This window comes from Sciurus carolinensis, chromosome 4 (genome assembly GCF_902686445.1).
Source record: "Sciurus carolinensis chromosome 4, mSciCar1.2, whole genome shotgun sequence".
In the NCBI taxonomy this organism is placed as follows: Eukaryota; Metazoa; Chordata; class Mammalia; order Rodentia; family Sciuridae; genus Sciurus; species Sciurus carolinensis.
The window spans coordinates 53,083,696-53,109,627 of NC_062216.1; the positions used below are offsets into that span (position 1 = coordinate 53,083,696).

The window sequence follows — 25,932 nt, forward strand, 5'->3', positions numbered from 1 at the left end:
TGTCTTCCCAAGTAGCTGTACCATGTTTCATTTCTTACCAGCAATGAACTGCATTCTTGTTGCTCCACATCCTCACCAGCATTTGGTGCTTTCATTGTTGAGGATTTTCACCACTACTCCAGAAATGTAGAACTCTAGAAATGTAATTTGCAATTCCCCAAGACATACGATGCTGATCCTCTGTTCATTTGCCTATTTGATATCTATAGGTCTTTCTCAGTGAAGTGTCTGCACAAACCTTTTCCCCATTTTTAAATCAAGTTGTTCATTCTCTTAGTTTTGAGTTTTGAGAGTTCTTTTTATGTTTAGTCATTTATCAGAGATGTCTTTTACACATATTTTCTCCCAGTATGTGGCTTGTCTCATTCTTTTGGTAGTATTAATTGCTGAGAAGAACTTTTTAATTGTAACAAAGTCCAATATCTTACTTATTTCTTTCATTAATTGTGACTTTGGTTTTGTGTTTAAAAGTTGTTACCAAACCCAAAATCACCTAGATTTTTCCCAAGTTATCTCTAGTAGTTTTATATTCACAGCAGTTTTTAAAAAGATGACTTTATTAAAGCATTACTTTAAAACACTAGTGAGATAAGTCAAGGATAAAGTATTTCATTTATAAAATCCTATAAAAAGTTTGCAGAAGCATTCTCTCAGAAACTTCTGCTAAGGCAGAAATAAAAAACAAATATACATTTTCATATGTAACTTGTAATAATTAAAATTAATTAAGTGTTCACAAACTTCCGTTACTTTCGTCTATAACGTTCAACATGTCTGCATGTGTCCAAATTGCTGCTGTGCAGCCAGATCCTTTGTAATGTAACAATAGCTAGATTAGGAATGGAGAAGTAAAACAATTCATGACAATCAATTATCATATACCAGACTTCTCACTAAGAACTTTGATCCCCAGGAGAAGGTGATAAGGTCAGAGGTATTCTAATACTGCCAGATTGTTTTACTACAATGACCAGATAGAAGGAAGTAATTCCAGTATTATTTCCCTCTTCTGAATTTTGGTTTCCAGTGCTCAACAAATGCAATGAACCTCATTAGTGTAAACCACGTTTATTTTCATTTCCTCTTTCAAACTATCATTTTCAGTTTCTCCTTCCTAAGTTTTTTTCAACCACTGAAATTAAATTTTCTCTTTTGGCTTCATCAAAATACCCAACCTGAAAAATCAACGCCAGGGTTGCCTTTATAGTTCTTTGTAAAATGGCTCTTACAAGCTGTACCAATCTGGCACTGTATTCCTATTTCCTCCAGGATTTTTTTCTAGTAAACTATCAACCAACCCCATACCCACTAACACTGTGGGTAGGTGACCACACTGTAATCAAAAGCATAAAACTTCTTCCATCTTTTGGACATAGTAATTATATGTCCATCACTGGAAATGTTTCATACACATATTCTGTGAAAAAAATAAGTCTGCTTCTGCCACTTTGGTCTTCAGTGCAATTGATTTAAACTTCTGAAGTCTTAAAGTATGTACAGCATTTCATATGTACATTTCCATCATGAGGTAAAAGAGAGGATGGGAACCATCTGACTATGGTAGGTAGATGTGAGGCTTTGGGAGGCAGTTAGGATTAGACAAGGTCATCAGGGTGGAGCCCCCTCACTGAACCCTGGTAACTTTATGGAGACCTGCACTCACACATTCCTTCTGCTCTCAGGACTCTGCCAGCAAGAAGGCCATCGCTGGATGCTGGTCCTCAGCCTAGGACCATTCTGTGAGCCAAAATAAGTTTCTTTGTAACTTTCCAAGTACTATTTTAATTTCCCACCAACATGTTTGAAATGCTCACAGGCTAAAGTCTTGGTTACCAGCCACTTGGTGCTATTGGAAGGTGGTGGAACCACCTTTAGGCAGTGGGGTCTGATGGAAGGAAATTAGGTCATTGGGACGTGCCTTTGAAGGGGATATCGGGTCCCTGGTTCTTCTGTCTCTCTTTGTTTCCTGGCTGCTATGAGCTGGGAAGATTTTTTTCTACTGTGGATTCCCTTCTATGATGCTCTGCCTCACCACAAACCCTAAAACAATGGATCTCATCACAGCTCCTCTGAAACTTTTAGCCAAATAAACTTTTCCTCCTTTAAGTTGAATTTTCTCAGATATTTTGTCATAGCAACAGAAAGTCAAGTAACATACCCAGCCTGTGGTATTGTGTTATTAGCAAAAGAAAATGAACAAAGAACACTAAGAACCATGTTACTAAAAATTTATTACATATAGCTAAAACTTTCTCCCATAATGGGATATCACTTTTGCCCTCCAATTGACACATCCTCTACCACCCAGATGAATACTCACTGTGATGAACAGAGACTATGTGGCAATGGATGTGAAGTAACCATATCTTTAGAAATACATCAAGTATTTCATTGTGCCTCTCTCAGTGCAGATATGAATTCATCAGAAATCTAGAATCTGGTTTTCTGTTTTTTGGATCTACACTCTATCATAGACTATGGAACGAGTGTCCACATCCTTCTACCTACCTCTCTCCTCTAGGGTCAGAATAGATCTGATATACTAAAAGATATGGATGATGCATACAGGGCCAAATATGCTCTACACCTCAAGGTGATTCAATACTAATTAGATTCAACGCTGAAAGAGTGAAACTTCCAAAGCATAGCCTTCTGAGAGCTATGGAGCCAGAGCAATCAGTGTAGTGGGCAGGAGAACATGACAGAAAAACTCTTGTCCTAGAACCAGTATATGATGCTTGGCAATGAACTTATATTCTAATGGAAATTTACAGCTTTTTTTTTTTTTTAATTCAGCACTACTTTTCATTCAACCTCCACAGTAATCTTGTGACACAGGTAGAGCAAGTATTTCTATGCTCATTTTACAGAAATACAGAGTGACTTGCTTAAGGTCACAAAGTTGATTGACATCCAGGATGGAACCTATGTCTCAATTACCTCACCCTCAGTTTGGAGAATTTTGACAGTACATCATACTCTAAGAATGTAATGGTCTTTCTGATCATCCCTCAAAATTTATGCATACATGTGCAGATTTGTATATATTTACTGTATTAGTATACAGACATATACTTTGTCCACTATAAAATTATGTGTAGTCAATTGCAGAAACATTGACAGGAGAAAAAAGAAAAAATGTGTCTCACCAAATAAGTATGATTATCTTTTAAATTTACTGTATTTTACAGGAAATCAAGTAAAATTTTGCTACAAGCTGGAAGATTTTACTTGATTTCATTGGGATAGGATGTATTTGAAGAACAATGTTAAAACAATGTTTAGAAATTTTGATTTTAAAAGTATGACTTTATTTCCTTCCTCAAACATAGCTATGCATACTCATTGTAATTCCTGAATTATATTCCATAATTTACAGCTGAACTTTTCATGAAATCAAAGTGCTTGCTAACCCCACATCCCTGGGCATTGAGCAATCTTTCCTTCTATCTTTCATTATACACCCAATTTCTAGCTAGTCATTTGCTTCCTGATAAGATCCTGCTAGGTCATCTCATCTCCTATCCTCACCCATACCTCCTTTCCCTCTAACCAGGTCTATTCCAAGTAGAAAGAAAGGAAAAAAAAAAAAAAGATGAGACATTGAAAACTCAAAATTTCTTCCTATTTATATCAACTGTTAGCTTAAGTAAGTTCCTTCACCCTTCTGAGCCTTAATTTGGTCCTCTTTAAAATGCAGAGATTGGTTTAGATGATTTTTAAGTTCCTCTCCATTCCTATCTTTCTAGAATTCCATTAAGTGAACTCATACTAGAGTGTTAGTGCTCAATAACTCAGGAAGAAACTGTATTTCAAAGGTAACCTCTTGTTAGTCCTGATAGATGTATTTGTACATTCATTCATTCAATAGTGATTTGCTTAGCATCTACTAAGAGCTGAGGAAACACAGGTCCAATGAATATTACAGTGTTTCTGGCATCCTGAAGCTTAGTGTACAATAGCAATACAAATAAAGAAGTGATTCTGAAAAAAGCATAATGTTAGCATTTTGAAAGCATCAGAACACACTGGCCCTGCTGATGGGATAATAGTGTGGGGTAGATCTCATCTGGAGGAATATTTAATGCTAGATAAAAATGAAGCAAGAGGAGTTGGGGATAGGCTCAGCAATAGAGCACTCGCCCAGCACCTGTGAGTCACTGGGTTCAATCCTCAGCATACATAAAAATAAATAAAAATAAAGGTGTCTCACCTACAACTAAAAAAATTTTTTAAAAGATTCATTTTTAAAAAATGAAGCAAGATTTATTAGATCTTACATGATTTTCTTTTTATTGAATTTCATCATTATATTACATTGATAAATACAGGCTATAATATTTCTAGTATTATTTTTAGAATTCTTGTGCAATCGTCTTGTGATTTTCTTACATGGACTCCATAGATAGAAGAAAAAGTTATTTTGAAATTTTTTATGGTGTATCATTAGTAAATTATTACCTATCATTAAGGCATGGGTCTGATTCAATGAGCAGTAGCAATAATATATGTGAAATTCTGTGCTTCATTGAAATTTATCCTTGCTGGGGTTACATCAGCGATCCTTCAAAAAGGATTTCTTAGTTGTATTTCTTACAGTCTTTAGGAAATTCATGAGATCAGTGCCTCCAGTTCCTCTGCTTTCTTGTCCTGTTGTCTCCTCTGCGGTGTCATTTTCCCTGGGTTTCTGGCTTGCGGGAATCAGAATGTACTTCGTTACTATTTGCAAATGGTAGTTCCTCAGGGAAACCAGAGCTTCTACACACTGATTAAAAGTTTCCTGCAAGCCAGCACCACCTTTTGAAACAATGAACTCACGGACTGATGGACCTGACTCTAAGAAGCGAAGAAAGTTCTGATGTGCTGGTGGCATGTATGTTCTCATTTCCTGGAGGAACTCAGCAGCAGATCCTAAAGGAACAAGATAAAGACAAGGTAACAGGGAGGCCAATGCCTTCCCCAGTCAGAGGAGAAGGCCAAGTGAGGTCAGAGCAAGTGGTATTGGAAACTACAGCAGGAGGCTCTGAGGTTAAGACCACCCAGTTTGAAGGATACACTATTATTAGGCTGCTACGAGCTAGCCATGATAACTACTGAAAATTATAGTCAATTCCAAAAACAGAATAAGCAAAACTTATCTTTCATACTAAGAATTTTCATATGAGTTTTCTTTCTGATTTTTCTCCTGCTATGGTTTGGATCTGAGGTGTCCCGCAAAAGACATGTCCCTACATGTGAGACAATGTAGGAAGGTTCAGAGGAGAAATGATTGGGTTGTAAGAGTCTAAACCCAATCAGTGAATTAATCCCTAATGGGATTAATTGTAGTGGTAGGGTGTGACTGGAAGAGGTGGAAATTGGGGCGTGGCTGTGGGGTACATATTTTGTATCTGGAGATTGGAGTCTCTCTTTGTCTCCTCTCTTTCTCTCTCTCTCCTCTCTCTCTTCTCTCTCTTCTCCTTCCTGTTCACTGTGATGTGAGTTGCTTCCCTCTGCCACTCTCTCCTGCCATATGTTCAGCATCACCTGAAGCCCCAAGGAATGAAGTCGACCTTCTATGGATGGTAAGCCCTCAAATAAACCTCTTCTTTTCTACAATTGTGCTGGTCAGATTCTTCTAGTCACAGCAGCGAAATAACTGACTAAAACACCTACTGTATTTGAGTCTTCCAAGAGGTTCATGTTATAGACAGGGTATAAATAATCTACAGTAGTTAGATCATGACATTGAGTTTAAAAGAGTTTAAGGGATCGTGTTTAGACAGGACTAAATTAAGAACAAAACATATTTTCACCTAACCCAATGCTTTATTTTTTTATAGTTTATAAAATAGTAGCTCAAGAAAACAGATAAATGGGAAGAAGATTTTCTTTTCTCCTTCCTCAAAGCCCCAAGAAGAAATAAAAAGAAATGTGGCTCATCTTTCTTTCTTTCTATATTCCTTCTTCTTTTTTTTTTTTTTTTGGTATGTGATGCCTCATACATGCTAGAAAAATGCTCTACCACTGAGTTACATTTCCAGCCCTTTTCATTTTATTTTATTTTGATATAAGGTCTTGCTAAAGTGCTAAAGCTTTGAACTCAGAATCCTCCTGCCTCAGCCTCCCCAACAGCTGAGATGACAGGTGTGTGTTAATGCTCCTGAAGAATGTAGCCCATCATTAAACTCCTGCGCAAGCTTGCTTGGGCTGCTGGGCCCATAGGATGGCTGGACACAAGCTATGCCAGGCCTCTGCTGTCACTCCTCAGTCTCCATTTCCCCAACTTCTGCTCACAGTTGGGTTTCATTTGTAGGTGACTTTCTTTCTGAATCTCATCCTATATTTTAAGAATATGTGACTCTGGTTCCCCCAGAGTCAATCAACCTCTAGTTACATATTCAAATCAAGATTTCGAGAAGGACGAACTTGAATCTGAGTTTTGGCTCTGTCACTTTCTAGCTGGTTAACAAGAAGCCTGTCACTTATCCTCTTTTAAGTTTTTGCTTCTTCCTCTGTGAAATGGGATGATGGTCATGTAATCCTTACTTTTGGATCCTCCTGAAAGCATCAGGTAAACTCAGATGAGATGCCAAAGAGAAGAAGCTTTATAAATATTAAGATACAGTTGTACTATTGCAAGAGATGATTATTATTTGCCATTTTCCACTTACCTCCACCAGCAATCTGCTCTATGCCCAGAAGGATATCAAGACTCTGAAATATGCTGCTTTGGGCAGCACTGCCCCCTGCAAATTTTTTGGGGGTGTCCCAGACCCCCTCATACAGCAAACCCTCTGACAGCTGGGGGTTACCTTTCCAGCTAGACCAGGAAGAAAAGAAAAAAAAAATCATTCTTTGGATTAATTGCCAATTTTCTGATTTAAAAATCTTGCACTAGAGGTAATAGGTGACAAGATAGATTTTATCTTTCTTCATCCAAATCTCTCCCTCATTTTCATGCATGAGAATAATAAACAATGCTACACTGAGAAAATCTGGTATAAATACTCCCAGCAGGGAAATTTACCTTTGCACTAGCCAGATCCATCAACTCTACTTAAAAAGACTAATTTCCCCATTACCCTTTCAGGGCAATCCTGGACCAGGAATAACAGAGAGTACTGTCTATTCTTTCTCTACAAAATACATTTTAGAATATTAATTGTTATCTACACCCATGAGTAGTGGGGAACCATCAATAAGTGATAGAGGGCTTGCCTACCATGTGTGAGGCATCTGCAGCACCACATAAACACATAAATAAAATAAAGGCATTGTATCCATTAATAAGTATTTGGTATATTTTTTATATTAGTTAAAAGAAAACAAATTCAAGCATAAGACTACATACCCAGACAAATATATGCGAAGAACATTGAAAAATAGTTTGGGGTCCACATATTCTGTAAAAAGATGAAATATGTTTAATTAAGAAACATCAGAGGTATACAGGGAGTTCAAGGTATTGTAAACAATTCACAGGATTTCATCACATGCTACAGGAAAGGGACCAGGTCAGTCTGTGCAGAACAAAGCCCTTGTGGACAAGCCCTCCTCACTCTAGTACCAATTTTGGAGGTGCCAGGTCATCACCCATGTCCACTGAATGGGGTCTACTGTCAGACTGCTACATTGTTGTGTGAGGAGATACCTACCCCCCCTACTCTATACCTGCAGGCCAGTTAAACAGTCAACATTTCTTTAGCATGACTTTATGTTCTTACTGACACACAGATAAACTGCTTGCAAGAAACAAACCCAGGCTGGGGATATTCAGTGGTACAGCACTTGCTTAACATGCATGAGGACCCCAGGAGAGTGAGTGGATCAGAAATTTAAGCAAAACAAACCAACATAAAAACCCATTAACCCCAGGTACTACATCCTTAGGTCTCCCTCCCAAAAACTTAACAAACATTTGATCTGAAGATTTGTCTCCTTTGCCAAGAGGCAATCAGCAGTAATTCCAAGTCCAGTGATAAATACTCATATATTTGTTAAGTCCTTTACCTGGTAGGGCAGACACCCTTTTGCAAACCTTTGCTTATGCCCTTTTTTGTTTTTTTGTAGCTTTTCTAACTGTTAATTTTGCAACAACGTTTGAGCTCAATGGTTTTTCTCTGTTGCTTCTTAGTGAACTTGTGAAGAAGCAGAATTAGCAAAGAGCTCTTATGAAACAGAAGTTAAGTTTTTTCAGAATTTACAATTGCCTTCCCATTTAGTAAATTTCTTCATGATTATTAGTAGCAGGCAAGGAACTCTTTGGAATTAAATAGATATGGCTTGAAATTCTAGCTTTACTATTTACTGCTTGTATATCCTTAAGTGTTTTATCTCTTTGAATTTATACTTCCTTATCTGTAAAATGGAGATCATAAAACCTACCACATGGAAAGTATAATCATTTAATGAGATAAATATAGCAAGTGAAACCAAACTCACGGTTGTTTTTGCTTCCATTTCCTAAATGATTCAACCCTTCAGACAATAAGAAATATCTGTTAGCTTAGAATGTTGTAATGTGTACAATACTTGCCATGAATTTCCTGAAACACTGTTAGGGCTTCTTTCAGAGAAAAAACTACATCAAGAAGTGCCTTTTGCAAAGAATCCTGGTCCTGCCGTTTCATAGCACTGAGTATAATAGGAATTGCCTTGAAAATAAAAATAAAAGACAAACATGTAAGATGTCCTATCACTAAACATTGAAATAAAATTCCCTCATCTTACCCACAAATTAAATTTGTGTTTTCATTTCTTTTTCTAAAAGTCAAAATCACTGGATTTATGTTATTATGTATTAGTGACAAATCACATTGAGATTTTATATTGCTTACAAGATTTAAAAATTTTATTCTAAACGTGTGGCTCCTAATTTATATTTTAGGTGATACACAAAAGTAAATAAAGTAATTTTTATATAAGATAATCCATTACCCCCAATTAAATGATCTGATACTGTATTTAAGCAACACAAAGTCAATTCACGCTACTATAGTTTGTTACTAAAGAATTACTCTCATATGAATTGACTTAAAAATTCCAAGAGTGAGTGGACATACTTTGATTGCAGGAGAAGCTGCTATTTCCACCAAGAGAGAAACCAGGAAGAATCCTTTACTGCAGTCTCCACCAGGAAATGAGAACAAAATGTCCATGTTTCTAAGAAAATCAGTTAAGGTAGGCAAGAAATTTAGCAAAAATCACAGGATATTTTAGCATAACTTATAGTTTGCAAACATGTTATTTGTCCTATTTTATTTTCAAAATAAGTTCTGTGAGAGAGATATGGCAGTTTTACAATCTCTTCAACATATTTGAGAATATTGAGTCAGCTATAAGGGCTCAGTGGTAGGAAACTTACCTACCATGTGCAAGACCCTGGGTTTAATCAACAACTCAACACACACACACACACACACACACACACACACACACACATCCATCAGCTATATTAGGCACATTGTCTAAAATCATATGATTAATAATAAATAATAAGTAAAATTACACTGGATTTGGAATTATGTTCTAGAATTAGAAGTAGAAAGTCCCCAAATACGTCTGTTTCTACTATTCTATTAAATAAATAGATATAGATATTCAAGGTTTATAGAAAAATCTGTGAGGTAGAGTTTGAGGGTAGTCTTTTGTTTAAATAAATATATTAATATTTTTATCTGTGAACCTGACTCAATTTCTCAGTGGCTTATCTGCTACAAAGGAATTGTCCAAGAAATTCAAATAACTTGGTTAGACCCTATTTTTCTTTTCTATTCATGTCTTGGCATTGATACAAAAATGGTTTCAGTATCTGTATATCTATGAGTTCTGTGATAGTTAGAATTCTGTTTTTCGAAGCCAGACCACCCCTGCAGCTTATTTGCTGTATGACCCTCAGCAAGCTAAATTTATTTCTTAATCCTTTTCTCATACTGTTATCTTTATCATTGTTGGTAGTGACACCAACTAGCTTTCAGCATTGATAATGCACCAAGAGTTTTGTCAGTTCAAGGCCTTCACACTTGCTATTTCTTCTGCTATACACACTGCTATCTTGTCTATCTTCTGGATTCAATTCAAATAAGTTGCCTCAGGGATTCTTCTCTTTAAATATTTTATATTATTAGATAATCGAGTACAGCTTCTAGCAGTTTATCTTCTTGTCCTTCTCTTAATCATAAAACGTTATACAATTTTCATACATTGCCTTTCCTTTCTATTAGTCTAGCTTCACTAGGAAAGGCTTACACCTTAGTTTCTTCAGCTCTTGGCTATGTTGAGTACATAGGTTAAAAGTAGTAAGGACTGATAAAAAGCAAAAACAAGCAAACGAAAACAGGTTTGTGTATCACTACTTACTGACATTATTAACTAGTTCTGACCACAGAGGTCATTAGGTCCCAGATACATAGATGTATGTTCTTTTGTATTTAGGCATATTTAATTACATACATTCATATGCACATTGTATTCTTGTATGTGTCTCTACCTATAAAATCAAGTAGACATAGTCATACTAAAGTCATAGATATAATTAAGGAATGGGATTATTTGCTTTTTTAATAATAACCTAAATTAGTTTTGCCTGGATTCAACCAACTATTTAAATATATATTTGTAATATGTTGATGAATCTACATTCACTTTGAATAAAAAAATAATTCTTAGAATACTTACTCATAGGTCATAGGCCTGGTTGAGTCCGTGCAGAAGCCATGGGTCAAGTGGAAGACAGAAAGAAAAGAAATCTAATGGTTTTGAGCTATTATTATCAAATTGAATACTATTGATCTATCAGAGGTAAGATATGGGTAAAAAAGAAAAACTGTTTTTATTTTGTATTTTTAAGATCACATTGCAAATATTTAACTTATGGAACAAATTTAACAAATATGAAAGGAACACACATAGTCAAAACTCATTGCTACAGTTAAGATATTTTCTAGATCAAATCCTTTCATTTTGTTCAGCCACCTGCAGAACACTCCTTCCTGGTATACATAAATGGCCATAATACTCCAGCTCTTTGTTGGAGCAAATCCCATCAATAAGGAATTGGAGTGGCCTCAATCCTGTGCAGGTTTTTCTGAAAGACAGTCACTGCTGCCTTTCAGCTGAAAACTCTTAAATGAAACTTACTACTTAAAAATTAATTCAAATAATAATAATAATAATAATAATAATAATAATAGAAGGGAGATCATTATAATAAAGGAATCAGGAGGAGAAATGAATGGAGGGAAAGGAATGTACTGGGGAATTAGATTGATCAAAGTGTGTTACGTGCATGTAGCATATTGTACAATGAATTTCACTATTGTGTATTAATCATCATGTGTTAAAAATAGATAAATAAATTAATTAAAAATGGAGTTGTAGAATCTCAAAAACGTGACTCAAAGGAAGTCAGGCACAAAAGAGTATGTATATATATGTATATATATTTATGTGTATGTATTCTATGGTTTCATTGATATGAAAATGCAATAAAAAACTAATTTTTGATAAGACAAATTACAATTTATTTGCCTGGAACAGAGAAAGAAATGGAATAGAAAGAGACACAAAGAAATTTTTCAAGATCACAGAAGTACTCCACAGCTTGCAGCTTGTTTAGGATGGTGGTTACATGTATATATGTATACAAAAGACAAATTCAAATTGAACATTTAGGATCTCTGTGTATTTTACTGTATGTTAACTACACACCACTCTCACATATGTACATTTGTAATTTCAGACACAGAGTCCAAGAAACAACAGACAATATCAGAGGAACTGTACTGTCAAAAGTTAAACCAAAATGTAACTATGTTTTGATTTAAATAACATGCATTCCAATTCATCTGTTATAATCACAGTTTACATACCCACTGGGATCCTTTTTCTTCCAGTTTGCCAGGACACAATCTGCATAAACCAGAATAGGAGGCAGCCCCAGCTTCTCAGAGAGTTTGCAGTAAGGAATAGCAATATTGCTTGGCAAGACCTAATTAAAACACAATATTTAGTTCAAATAATTGAATTATCTTTCTTTTTCTGCTGCTTCCAAGGATACCAAACCTTGACTATTTTTTTGCATAATGGCATTTTGAAACCAAATACATGGAATATTTTTTCTCTTCCACATTTCATAACTTAACTCTGGTAATTGTTAAACATTCATATTTTGAATTTGGGTGGGCATAATTTGGCTATATGGAGGAAGAATGTCAAGGGAATGAAGCCTGTGTCTTTTACTTCCCAGTGGTTTTGGGAGCTATTTTCCTTCCTTTGCTCATCCATTTAGCCCTGAATACTTGTTAAGCAATTTTTCTATGCAAGACACGACACTATTCACCAGCAATAAAAGTATAAAATTGATTACATCAAAGAAACTCAAAGTCTTTGTAATTGAGACCTTTGGATATGACATAATAGAAGTGTAAACAGTTTGCTACTCTTGAAGCTCAATGCAGAAGAAAATTCTCCAGGATGATTTTTTTTTTTTTCCTGAAAGATTTACCATAGAAAGACATTGGTGCTTAGTAAGTTTTTAAGACTGGAAGAAAAGAGCTCTTTTACCCTGGCTTTGTATTTCACTGTGGAAGTAACTATACAAGCTGAGATTGCACTCATGGCTAAACTCTTTCATTCACTGTTCCTTAGAGGAGGTATAGAGGCTTGTCGAATTGCTGAGTTGGGAAATGAAAACACAGCTTAACCCCTTTTTCTTCCTCAACTCTTCATTTTCTGAACTTGCTACTTATAAAAGTCTGTTCTGCAATCAGCCACGGAATAAAAGGCTTCTGCTCACACAGGATGATTCTGCAATCATTAATGCTGCCTAACTAGGTGGGTAAGTAGTCAATCTGATTCTGAGAGCTCTTCCAGCTATCCACTGCTTCCTCCTTTCCAGGCCAAATTCTCCAATAGTTTCCGTAGCCATGAAGCTAACATTTTATCCTTTATTGGCCTGACTTCATCATCTAACCATTACCTGGCTTAGACGTGTACTGTCCCATGTAGTAATTGGATTAGTCATTGTCATCAGCAGCTTGTGACTGGTATGTTTGTGTATCTAAGGAGGGGAAGAGCAGGGATTATGGCCAGCCTGGGGTAGTGGACGGTGGCACTTCAGTGGTAGAGATGGTGTGATAAGTCCTATGCCACAGTTTTGTGAAAATCATGGAAGTTATAACCCAGGTCACTCTCCATTAGCTTAAAATGTCTTCTGAGGGCTTTAACCAAAAGAACCAAATGTTAGGACAGAATCATCGGTCATCAAATCACAATGAGATGTATACTTTATATTACAGAGCTTGTGCTTCTAGAGAGTGAAACATTTGGGCTGACAAACTACACTTTTCAAAAGGAAATAAATTTTGTCTTCCTCTGATTCAGAAAATGATCAAGGAGTATAAGGGGGGAAGTTTAGTTGAATAATTAACTTGAACTGATCTGGGTAAAGGAAATGAAATGCTCAAATACATTTTTATTCCAGATGCAGCTACTATGAAACTCACATGATAACTTCTCTTGCCAATTCTCAAGCGAAATGTGCCTTATGTTGATTTACGTTTTGTTCATTAACTTTTTCTTCTTTATAACTTCCTCGCTAAGACTTTTTTGGTATTTGTTTTGTAGTACTACCTCCTAAGATCATTTTCAGAATGATAGAGTATATGAAACCATGATAAATTAAAAATATACTTTCATCTTTTCTAATTCTGATTTACAGTATGATACATTCATTATTTTTCGATTATGCTATATACCTTCTTGTCTCCACATTCTTGGCAAGTGTTTTTCTTCTTGCCCTGTTTTCCAAGTCTCCTGCACACTTAGTGATGATACCAACTACTATTTAAGTCCTCTGGACTCTGTTCAGGGTGTCTAACCTAGACTGAATTTCAGTGCAGATGCACATATTTCTAGTAAATCTAGTGAGATCATTCACTTAAAGAAATTTTAAGTTAGATTATAAGACTAAAATCAGTCTTAGACTGGCACCAGCCCAATCTGGATATGGTAGTTTGATGATTAGCATGAAGTATAAGTTATTCCCAGGATTATGCAGAACAACTACTTCTGTCTATTGTGTCAATAATGACTCATGACATAGGTGGACTGTATGTGGTCATCTGTCTTTAAGCAAAGTGTGATAAGAAAAATAACTGGATAAAACAACAGTTAGCTTTGTTAAAAAAATGAAAGTGCTCACTAAATAATAGGAGGTGCTTTTTGAATCTGTTTTATCCTTCAGTGATTTAAAGTTCAGGTATTGGTTTGATAAGATTATGGTTGCCAAATAAAATACAGGATGCCCAACAAATTTGCATTTTGCAGGACACACACATACACTAAATAATTGCATATTTGAAATTCAGATTTAATTAAACCACCTGCGGTTTTATTCGCTTAATCTAGGACCACTACAAGAGATGGAAGACAAGGATTTTAGTAGCATTACAGAACAGATAATGAACAGAGGAAGGTAGTTTGTGCACATTATTTGAATTCCTCTTTTCTTCTGTCCTACACCAATCCCAAGGAAGAATAACTGGAAATATCTTTTGATTGGGCTCAGAATAAAAATAAACCTAATTTATAATGACTATGGGCTCATTGCTGCTACTTTTATATTAATAATAAGACCATGACTGACACATGAATGCACATCTATAAGTATATATATAAGATGACACTTTTAAAGTAAGATTATTTAATGTTGATGAGAGTAGAATGAAACCAACATATTCTTCTATGTTGACAGATGTAAGCACTTTTGCATTAACTATGAAGAGTCATTCAAAGATATTCATTGTAGTGTTGCTTTTAATAATGAAATATTTTTGAAAAGTAAAATAGTTATCAATAGAAGATTTAATAAGTAAACAAAAGTTCAGGAACTCGAACAATTGTAGGATTATTTCAAATGATTATGATAATTGTGTAATAACTAAAAAGTGTTTGCAATATAATTAAAGAAGTAAGATGCATATGTGTATAAACAGAATGGAGCAACAGTGTTATACAAGAAATACAACTATGAAGATAACAGTTGATATGCTAAATCAGTAAATTGTTGTTTTCTTTACCTTTTGTTCTCTTATCCTAACTTTAAAAATACAGTCATAATATTTTTTGAAAATTTGTTTTCTTTCTTTTTTTTTTTTTCCTTTATTTGTGGTGCAGGTGATCAAACTCAGGGCCTCATCCATGATAATAGGCAAATGCTCTGGTATTGCGCTGTAATCCAAGGCCCAGGATTGTTTACATTAAATACAAATTAGATTTCATTTTCATGCATGTAGCATATGAAATATCAGAAAAATTCCATACCTTTCGGACGTCTCCATCACCTCGATCCCACACGTATGCCATGGTAATGTACCCTAGAACCAAGTGTGCAAGTCTCTGTGACTTATGTCCTTGGAGATCATCAATGCTGAGCATTGGTATCTGAGAACAAATGGAGAGACAACCCAATTCACTCTTGATGGTGTTTTTAGGCTTTGAAATCAAGTTAAAAATGTTAAGCAGCCATACAAGAAGACAAATGTAATACATATTCCAAACCTTCTCAACTTCTTCTCGAAGTTGGCCATTCTCAATCAGTTCAGGAAGATTTTTAGCAATGAAAATCCAGGCATCATAATCACAAGGTAGCTCCTCCTTGAAAGAAAAATAGGACTTTGATTTGCTAGTGGAAGTTACTGTAAAATAGTATTGGTTTCCTGTGGATGGCTTCCCTTGCTTCTAAGTACATTTTGTGCAGCACTGCCCCAACGAATACACACTTCTCTGAAAACACCAGCCTGTGCTTTGCCACCTGACAAACAGGGCTCAAGCTCTCCTCTGTTTTCCACTTCTTCTTCTCTCTTCAAGTACTTTCATCTGCATCTTTTCCAAAATTCAATTCAACAACTCCTCTAAAACCTTCCTTAGTATACCACCATTCACCATCAGTCTTTTCCATTATAAATTCTGTGGATTATACCTTTTCATGTTCTTAAATAATCCTCTGCTTTATATTTTTTCCATGTCAGCTAGATTTTAAGTTCTTTGAACAGAAGAAAAATGAGATGTTTTATCTCACTAGTGCATTAAGCATTCTGCTCACTAATTTCATATGTATTTAATTCTTGTAATTGCCTAGGAAGTCATCTCTATGCCATAATAAAAAGAACCTAGCCTCAGTTTTCATAACTCGTGACACACACACAATTATAATTCAGACATAAACATCTCCAACTTTCAGAATTGATACTCATTTTATGTCTCAATATATGACAGCAAGGATTCTAATGTGTTTTTAATACTATATCTCTTTTTTTTTCTTTTTTTTCTTGTAAATAAATGGGATACATGTTGTTTCTCTGTACATGGAGTAAAGGCATACCATTTGTGTAATCATAAATTTACATAGGGTAATGTTGTTTGATTCATTCTGTTATTTTTCCCTTCCCCCCCACCCCTCCCACCCCTCTTTTCCCCCTATACAGTCCTTCCTTCATCCATTCTTGCCCCCCTCCCTAACCCTAACACTAACCCCTCCCACCCCCCATTATATGTCCTCATCCCCTTATCAGCGAGATCATTCCTCCTTTGATTTTTGAGATTGGCTTATCTCACTTAGCATGATATTCTCCAATTTCATCTATTTGCCTGCAAATGCCATAATTTTATCATTCTTTATGGCTGAGTAATATTCCAGTGTATATATATACCACAGTTTCTTTATCCATTCATCAATTGAAGGGCATCTAGGTTGGTTCCACAATCTGGCTATTGTGAATTGAGCAGCAATGAACATTGATGTGGCTGTATCTCTGTAGTATGCTGATTTTAAGTCCTTTGGGTATAGGCCAAGGAGTGGGATAGTTGGGTCAAATGGTTGTTCCATTTCAAGTTTTCTGAGGAATCTCCACACTGCTTTCCAGAGTGGCTGCACTAATTTGCAGTCCCACCAGCAATGTATGAGTGTACCTTTTTCCCCCACATCCTCACCAACACCTATTGTTGCTTGTGTTCTTGATAATCGCCATTCTACTTGGGGTGAGATGGAATCTTAGGGTAGTTTTGATTTGCATTTCTCTTATTACTAGAGATGTTGAATATTTTTTCATATATCTGTTGATGGCTTGTAGATCTTCTTCTGTGAAGTGTCTGTTCATTTCCTTAGCCCATTTGTTGATTGGATTATTTGTATTCTTGGTGTAGAGTTTTTTGAGTTCTTTATATATTCTGGAAATTAGTGCTCTATCCTAAGTATGAGTGTCAAAGATTTTCTCCCACTCTGTAGGCTCTCTCTTCGCATTGCTGATAGTTTCCTTTGCTGAGAGAAATCTTTTTAGTTTGAATCTATTCCAGTTGTTGATTCTTGTTTTTATTTCTTGTGCTATGGGAGTCAAGAACTGGAATATTTCTGGAAATATAGAAGAAACTATATAAAATAAATCTTTTATCCTTGGAGCAAATGTTTCAGGACTCCTAGTTGATGCCTAAAACTGCAAATAGTGCTGAACCACTATGTGTTTTCCTATGCACGCATCCTATGATACACTCAATATATTTTCCATTTTAACTAAGCACTTACTATGCATTCTGACCATAACTTTTGCAGTTTGAGGTGTGACCACAAAACCAGCTTGAATATTTTCTTCACAAATTCACTGATACATTTGTTCTTACCAAAGAGCTCAGCAAACAACAATAATTTTTTTCTTTTTTAAATCAAGAACTTTCACCTTTTCACTTACAAGAAACACATTGGGCTTATCTTTGGAATATCTAAATTGTCAAGAAACATCACTACTCTTGTGTTTTGGGGTTATTAATAAGAAAAATAGGGATTGCTTGAGCACAAACACTGCAAAACTTCCACAGTCCATCTTAGAACCTGGGCGCTACTAAGTTACTAACAGGCAGGTGAGTTTATAGTATAAATACACTGAACAAGGAGATGATTCATGTCCTGGGTGTGATGGAGTGGGGTGGTGTGAAATTTCATTATGATCCTCAGAGCAGTGAGCAGTTTAAAGCTCATAAATTGTTTACTTATGGGTATTTTCCATTCATCATTTTTAGGCTGTGATTGACTGCAGGTAACTGAAGCCTGGGAAACAAAACCATAGGTAGAGGGTACTATTAATCGCCTTCTTTTGTTCTACTATAGGCTTGAATTTTATCCAACATATACAAATGAAATCCAAATAAAAGTGTTTTCCTGAATCTGATCATATTTTTTTTTATCACATATAGAAGGGAAATTTACAGCTGGGCTCAGTGGCGTATGCCTATAATCCCAGCTGCTCGGGAGGTGAGGCAGGAGGATCATGAGTTCAAAGCCAGTCTCAGCAATTTAGCGAAGCCCTGAGCAACTTAGTGAGACCCCATTTTTAAATAAATTTAAAAAGTGGAGTAGGGATGTGGCTCAGTGATTGAGCGCCCCTACGTTCAATTTCCGGTACCCCCCAAAACAACAAACAAACAAAACTCAAAGGGAAACATACAAACAAAATCCTGAAGTGAGGCACAAATAGATGCCTGAACAACTCCCCACACACCCTGACCTAATGCCTCATTCAGGTGTTTCAAGGTGTGCTCCTTAGGTCATCGATAATGGCCTGCGATGACTGAGGACAAATTGAGAACTTAACTTTAATCAACACGAGTGAAGCTTCAAACTTCAAAACTAAGTTAATACTGTAAGTAAACTGTAAAGCAAGACAACATAAAATTCAAATTCTTCAGTTGTATCAATGTATTTGGGCGCAGTGTAGGTAATGGTGGGGGTCTGAGCGCCCCGAGGTCTTCATGAGCCACGAGGGGAAGGGGTCCAGGTGTGTGAGTTGCACACAAGCGTAGGTGTGGTGCGCCCGCCCTGTGGTCACGCTGGCTTTGGAAGTGGTGGCGATGGAAATAGCATAGTGGAGTTTCCACAGCGGCCGCGGCGCGCCGCGGGGCCCAACAGTGGCCTGGGTGACTGGGAAAGTCCTCCGCTGCGGGTCATGAAGCCTGGAAGGAGGCCAAATCAAGGAGGCGACTGGAGTTGATTTCACTGCCTAAACTGATGAAGGATCTCCCGCCCGGCGCCTCAGTCAGAGGGACCGCGGTGTAGCTCCGCCCCCAACACAGCCACCTGGAGCGGCGGTTCAGCGACAGCGCCCCTGGGTACAGCAGGGCTGCTGCTTTGGCAGGTTATTTCTGAGGCTTGCGGCTGTCTCCGCCGCTGGGCACGATCGTGGGCAACTGGACTGACTGTGAAACTTGAGCTGATTAGGCAGAGGTTGGAACCGCTAGGCGGTTTGGTCCTATCACACTGCTTGGCTAATTAACCGGATTGGAGAGCAGCAGAAAAGGCAGCATAGCTCCGCCCTCAATGTGGGATCCGCCTGCAGCATCCTGGGTTCTGGGGTTTGTGCCGGGGACAGTTCAAGTGCCTTCTCTGCAGCCAAGCTATCGCGCACGCTCCAGAAAGTCCCTCTAACTGGGCTCTATGCTTGTCCCTCCTGTCGCTAAGGTTGCCAGTGTTGATGGCAAGGTTGCCTTTGCTGATGTCCACAGAGCTCTGCTGGAACTTTAACCCTTTTCCTTGACCCGGGTAGCACTTTTCGGTGAGCTTTATACCGTACTCTATGCCACTCTCCCAAGACTCTGTCTTGCAGTGTTCTTGTCTCTATCTTGCTGTGTTTCAGAGTCACTCACCTCAAAATGCAGCTTTTATTTGTTATGCTGGTGCTTCTTTGTGAAAGAGGTGAGTACTGCGCACCTCTGTATGACTATCTTGCCCTCTGTCTATAAGTGTGTGATAATTAAAATATTAATGATAAATTGATGTACATGGCATTCTTTGGAATAAGATTTAGGGACATGTAGTTTTTAAGCACGCATTTTCTCCATATGCCTTGTGCTTTACAGGTAAAACTTGCAAAATATAATTTTTAAGGTAGTTCGTACTCTCATTTGCATCTTGCCCTTAGTATACAGTAAGCATTATCAATTCAACTCAAAAGTTATTTGATGTATCTTTTCATAAACCAAAACAAATCAAGAATACATAGTTTGAGCAGTTTGGCAGATTATCACTAGAGAAAGGGGCTTCTGCTTGATTCATGGATGTTTATAACTTTGGTCTTTTCAGAATACCCTCAGAAAAAACAATTGTAATAAACCATCTATAGTACAGTTCTTTTGTAAAGTTAAAATACCTCCATAAGTTATTTATTTCATCATTCTCCATTTCTGCATTAGGTAAATAAGAACCACAAATATGACTGAGTTTCTAGGAGGAAAAATTGAAGATCAGTGAGACGCAGTTATTTAAACTCTGCCTCCAATTTTGACACTACTTTATCCATTTGTTTAGTAAAAGTTACTGAACCACGGTTGTTCAGTAGAAGTTAGCTTGTCCAGGTAAGTGTTCAAAATAAAAAAAAAAAAACATTTTCCCTTATTTCACTGCCCTCTCTTACCAGTGGATTTGGCAGAGCGAAGCCCAGAGTCCAGGTAAGTGTTGAAAATAAAAAAACATTTTCCCTTATTTCACTGCCCTCCTTACCAGTGGATTTGGCAGAGCGAAGCCCAGATCTTCATCTATATGGTACTCTTCAAGGATTTTCCAAGACTCTTCCATAAGTGATATTTTACCATGTGCCATTCTTGAAGTCTACTCCACTGATCCTCCTCAGCCTCTAAGGAGCTTCAGAACATCTATTTTTTATTTATAGTCATTGTTAGAGTCAGTGACTACAGCTTATCACGTAAGCAGAAAGAAATGACTTCCACTTTTGGGATAGTTTCATTTTCTACTTTTTTATTTATAATTTCATAAACAATAAAACCACAAAGCATCTTTGTTCATCATATGAAGAAACTGAAAGTTTATATTCAGTATCAGAGCTTTATCAATTAAGAACATCATTTACTACTGCTATGTGGTAAGCAAGGAAAGTCTCAATTGAATAACTAGAACTATGGGAACAGGCGACAAGAAAAAAAAAAAACTCCTTTATGGAAACTTTTAAATCTTCAATTCGAACAAAGAATTTTACATGGCTATAGCCCTAGGTTATCATTTAGTCATACCAGCCATTGACTTTCATTTATTTTTATAGGGGGATCTTTGAAAAATATCTGTGTCTTGTTTCAGAAGCCCTGGAATACAATGTATGAAACACCAAAATGTTTATTGTCAATGGCTTTGAAGTAAGAAAGAAAAACAGAAGAACATGAAGAATTTGAAAGATAGTAGCTCTCCACCTTCCCATTTTTCTTATGTAAACTTTTGCTAGTGTTCTCTCCTCTTCACATTCGTAATAACTCACTTGTAGGGAAGTTGTCTTGCATCTGTACTATATCTGCTTACCAGGGAATAAAGAGGCATCAGTCCTGCACATTTGGAGACTTTTTAGCATGTTAAAAGTTGAACCAAAGAATAAAATGCCTTGAAACTGTTTTTCAAAATACAAACTTTATGGTACATTTGGTAAAGGTTTTCAGGATGCATGCAAGTCTATATTCACTGAGAGGCTTTGAAGCAAGAAGTCATGTCATTCCTTTTGATGACCAAAAAGAGAAAATAAAAAAGTTAGTATGTGGTACATTAACAGAGAATATGGGTTTGCAATTCAGCTTATCAGTCCTTGAAATAAATTTTACTCACATAGTTTTGGCTACATTCTAGAATAACTCTCGAAATATTCTTTATTACATTATAGCTTTTCTGTAAGCATAGGGCTTTACAAGAATATGTTCACTTTATTACAAAGGTAGTTGAAATTGAAACCAAAATGAAAAAGCAAAGAGAACACAGTGATTAAACTTCCGTAAAATAAATCATTCGTGAGACTTATAGATTTAGAACCTGACCCAACACAGGGCGTGGGGTGTGGGCAGGAAAGGAAAAATCACTAAGACTTGTCACATCTACATGGAAGACAAAGATGCTAAAGAATTCTTGAGAATTAGAAAATGTGTGATTATTCCTATGATTGTTTCCTTCTTGCATTTGTCTATGAGAGAGTCTGAACATGGAATGAGTTTTGGATTTTTCTGACTTGGAAATATATCTCATGATTGATTTTTAAAGAAGCTTGTCTTGGTAAAACATTTTTTGACTTTGCTTCTAGTTATCTCACTGAACCTATCCCATCTTTGTAGGAACAATAAGATTTTACTGCTCCAATTTTACCCCTACCTTTTTACCATCCTCCATCATCTACCCCTTTCACATTTCTGAAACTCTATTCTCAGGTGATCCTGTCTTCAATTGTTTTGATGTTTTGTCCATTCTAACCACATTATGATATTATTGTTGAAAACCCCTTTCACATGGCTTTGGAATAGCATATTAATTTTATGGTCTCACACGTATTCTTTATCTTCCTCTTTAGCGATTTACCTGTATCCAGGTCATTACATTAGAGAACACTTTACCCAGAACTCAGCATTTTGCTTCATGACCTCCTAGCTCTATCTGAGCCTTTACTTGAATCTGTCTACCTAGTTATAGTGCATGTTTTGATTGCTTGGTTGCTCTTTTTCTCTATAATGATTGCATTTCCTGATTTATCCCTTTAGATATAGACACATTTCTAATTGCCTGATGTGCATTTCTACATGAAAACTCTGCTATTCTATTTCATGGCAGAATCCTTTGACATCAGTATTATTATCTGCAGAGGAACTTTATCCAGAGCTGTGCAAAATACATATTTATTCCCTCTTAATATGGCATTCTCTATTATGCATCCAATTTTCTCCTTACCATTATGTTATGCTAATTTGTAAAATTTGGTTTCATTTTTAAATGAAAATAATTGTCAGTTAAAAAAACTCAAGTGATCTGGGGCATGCAAGAAGAATAAAATAACTCATTGAAATATCAGCATTCACCATTAATATTGATATGGTTATGTTTTATACCATTTTTGGTGCAAAATCACAATAGCCAAAGTTTCCAGAGCACTTACTAGTCTCAGGAATTTTCTAAAAACTTTGCATGTAATGACAAATTTGACTTTCATAATTGTCTTAGTAGGAAAATTTCATGATGTTACTGAAGAGGAAGCACAGTGATTCAGTATTTTCTGTTCCTTTAGTGGCCTGAACAAAATATCATCTTAGACATCAAAGTATTGGTGCTGTTCTGATAGATATGTAATAGTCCCTAAAAAATAAACACACGGATTTATTTATTTATTTAATAGAAAAAAAACAGATTTTTAAATTAATTTACATAATATATTCAAAAAGTGAAAAGAAGACAAGATTGGGAAATTCTGCAGAAACTATAGAGCAAATGCAAAATAACAAACAGACTGAACAAAATAAATAACCAAAAAACCAAATTAATATTCTGCAATTATAATAATTTTAAAAAGAATTCATGAAATTGCAGAAAGTACAGATTAAAGCCTGCAGAGAAAAGTATGATGGAAAATACACAAATAGAGACAGAGAAAAAGAAACAGACGGTGCAGTGAGGAAATGTAATACAGATGTAATCTTAGTGGAAGGGAAAGGGGAGAATAGGGCAAGCAGTAGTTTCAGCAATAGGGGTTGACAGTTTCTAAACACAAGGAAAGACACAAAGTCCCAAACAGACAATACACTCTGTACCTCAAACAGAGTTAAACGGAATGAAAAGTACAGCTTATCACATTAGACTGGCACTGCTCAAAATCAAAGACATAATCCTCTACAATGTTAAAATTTCTAGGAAATATAAAGCAAAGACCTTTAAAAAAGCAACAGTAAGAATGAGAGCTAAATTCTTAAAGCAGCTAGTAATCCTTCAGACACTGTGATGATACCTTAAAAATGCTCAGGAACAACAAGTTCACCAAGAAATATGTATTCATTGAAAATATTAAAAATGTCAAGAAAATAAAACTTTTAAGGCAAATAAAAATTTAAAATTTATCATAAGCAAGCTCACATTCAAGAAAATTTTTTTGTTTGTTTTTGCACAGGGAAAATGATCTCATAGAGTAGCAATAAATGAAAAACAAAAGGCAATTATCTGGTCGACTGAATGATGATAAAACAATAACAATTATTCCAACAATGGTAAGTAGTGTGGTGTTTGTGATAGACTAATGATAGATATTGCATATATATGTATATACATTGTTGTTTAAATATATCATGAGGAGGGGTATGATGAAACTAATATTCTATATTCTGGAAAGAGAAATGAGAACAAATGTATAAGAATTTTGGAAACTTAGCAGATGTTTGCTTTAATCTCCAGTATTACCAAATTAAAAGATGATAGGCAACATGCCAATAAATGGGAAAAGTTTGTTAGTAAATAAGTCTTAATTAGTATTTGAGAACACATTAAAAAAGAAAAAATGAGACTAAACGATTAGATAAAAAAGAAAGTCCACAATATATAAATTACGTGTAAATAGACAAAACATTTTAATTAAAAAGTTCGAAGATTATCAGATTGAACTTTGAAAAAATACCTGTATATGCTATTCAAAATAAAAAGATCTAAAATATAACAAAGTTTAAAAATAAGAGAATAAAACTATGCATTATACAAACACTAACAATAATAACTGGCATAACTGTAAGTTAAACTTTGAAGCAATTAATATCATTAGAAATTCTGTCAGGATTCTACTGAGAAGCAGAACTCAATTTTTGATGAATATAGACAGACAGACACACAGCTTGAAGGAATTAGCTTACATAAGTGTGAGGGTTAGAAGGTCCAAAACCTGGAAGACAACTCAAAAGTTAGAAACCTCTGGGTAGGCACTTATGTTACATTTCACAGGCAGAAAGAATTTCTTTAAGAAAATCTAAGGTTTTGCTTTTAAAGGCTTTTAACTGCTTGGATGTGATCCACCCAAATTATTGAACTTACTCTTTACTTAAAGACTGCTAATTGCAGGTGCTAACCACACCTACAAAATTCCTCCACAGAAACTTAGTGTTTAATTTACTGAGTATCATAGCCTAACCAGACTGATATAAAACTAATCATCACAGAGATAAAGGGGACTATTTTATAACATAAAAAGTTCAATTAACTAGGAAGATACATGTATATAAAGTCCCTGATACTCAGGAAGCTAAGACAGGAGGATCACATAACCTCAGAATTCAAAGTCAACCTGGGAAATATAGCAAGAACCTGTCTCAAAAAATTGATTTTTTAAAATAAATTTTGTTGTTGTTTAGATAGTAAGTTTTCCCCAAGAACTTATATGTGAGGTAATGCAAGAAAATTTTAGAGGTGAAATGATTGGGTTATGAAAGACTTAACTTAATCAGTACATTAATCCCCTGACAGGGATTAACTGGGTGATAACTTTAGGCAGTAGGGTATGGCTGAAGAAGGCCGATCCCTGGGGATGTGCCTTTGAGGTTTATATTTCGTTCTCTTTGGGCAGAGCAATCTGCCTGCTTCAGTGTTCTCACATCCTGAGCTGAGCTGCTTTTCTCCAGCACGCCCTTCTGCTATGATATCCTGCCTTATCTGGGACCCTGAAAATGGAGCTGCCCATTCTGAGAACTCTGAAACCATGAACCCCAAACTAAACTTTTCCTTCTGTAATTGTTCTTTTTGGTCACAGTGGCAAAAAACAAAAACACCTAGAAATTTGTTGCCCCAAGATTTGTTTAATGGTGTTCAGTCACACAGGTACTGCAACAATGATCCACCTGGGCTCAGCTACTGTTCCAACTGGTGGAAAACCTCAACTTCATCCATGTGGTACTGGTTTTGCAGACTTGAAGAAGGTAAGAATTACAGGGTCATGGATGCTTCCACTGGAATTTTAAAAAGTAATGATGGGAGATCAGGTAATATGTGACAGCACTGGAGTTCCTGTGGGCAACCCCTGAGCACATGAAGTTGTGAGAATAAAGCCAAAGCTGCAGTGGAGACCCCAGGAAGATGCCAGAAGTGTGGAACATCTGTCAAGGACAGCTTTAGGCAGCAAG

General features: G+C 36.1%; 1 protein-coding gene and 1 long non-coding RNA gene across 5 annotated transcripts; one reads left to right on the forward strand and one right to left on the reverse strand.

Moving 5' to 3' along the window:
• Window positions 1-4,274: 4,274 nt before the first annotated feature.
• Ido1 (indoleamine 2,3-dioxygenase 1) lies at window positions 4,275-20,655 on the reverse strand. Of its 4 annotated transcripts, none has more exons than XM_047550255.1 (10): window positions 20,528-20,655; window positions 15,544-15,639; window positions 15,307-15,426; window positions 11,853-11,971; window positions 10,660-10,674; window positions 9,045-9,144; window positions 8,519-8,636; window positions 7,334-7,385; window positions 6,795-6,802; window positions 4,275-4,911 (listed from the first exon to the last, which is right to left on the reverse strand). In XM_047550255.1, the coding sequence occupies exons 1-10, from the start codon at window positions 20,624-20,626 to the stop codon at window positions 4,556-4,558; spliced, it is 1,083 nt and encodes a 360-aa protein (XP_047406211.1). In that variant the 5' UTR covers window positions 20,627-20,655; the 3' UTR covers window positions 4,275-4,555. The 4 variants fall into 4 exon arrangements, with proteins under 4 accessions (XP_047406211.1, XP_047406209.1, XP_047406212.1 ...); XM_047550253.1 differs by having other exon boundaries at window positions 6,654-6,802; XM_047550256.1 differs by lacking the exon at window positions 20,528-20,655 and adding an exon at window positions 20,442-20,487 and having other exon boundaries at window positions 6,654-6,802.
• On the forward strand, window positions 20,251-25,932 carry LOC124983205 (uncharacterized). Its single transcript, XR_007108375.1, has 3 exons — window positions 20,251-20,382; window positions 23,943-24,039; window positions 25,623-25,932. It is a non-coding gene; the product is annotated as an uncharacterized LOC124983205 (long non-coding RNA).

Bases quoted from the DNA above. Each gene is read 5' to 3' on its own strand.
- Ido1 (XM_047550253.1), bottom strand. From the start codon at position 20,626: ATGGCACATGGTAAAATATCACTTATGGAAGAGTCTTGGAAAATCCTT. The intron at 15,640-20,527 runs GTAAGGAGGGCA...TTTTCTTTCAAG, and splicing joins TCGCTCTGCCAAATCCACTG to GAGGAGCTACCTTGTGATTA. The intron at 15,427-15,543 runs GTTTGGAATATG...ATTTGTTCTCAG, and splicing joins TTCGAGAAGAAGTTGAGAAG to ATACCAATGCTCAGCATTGA.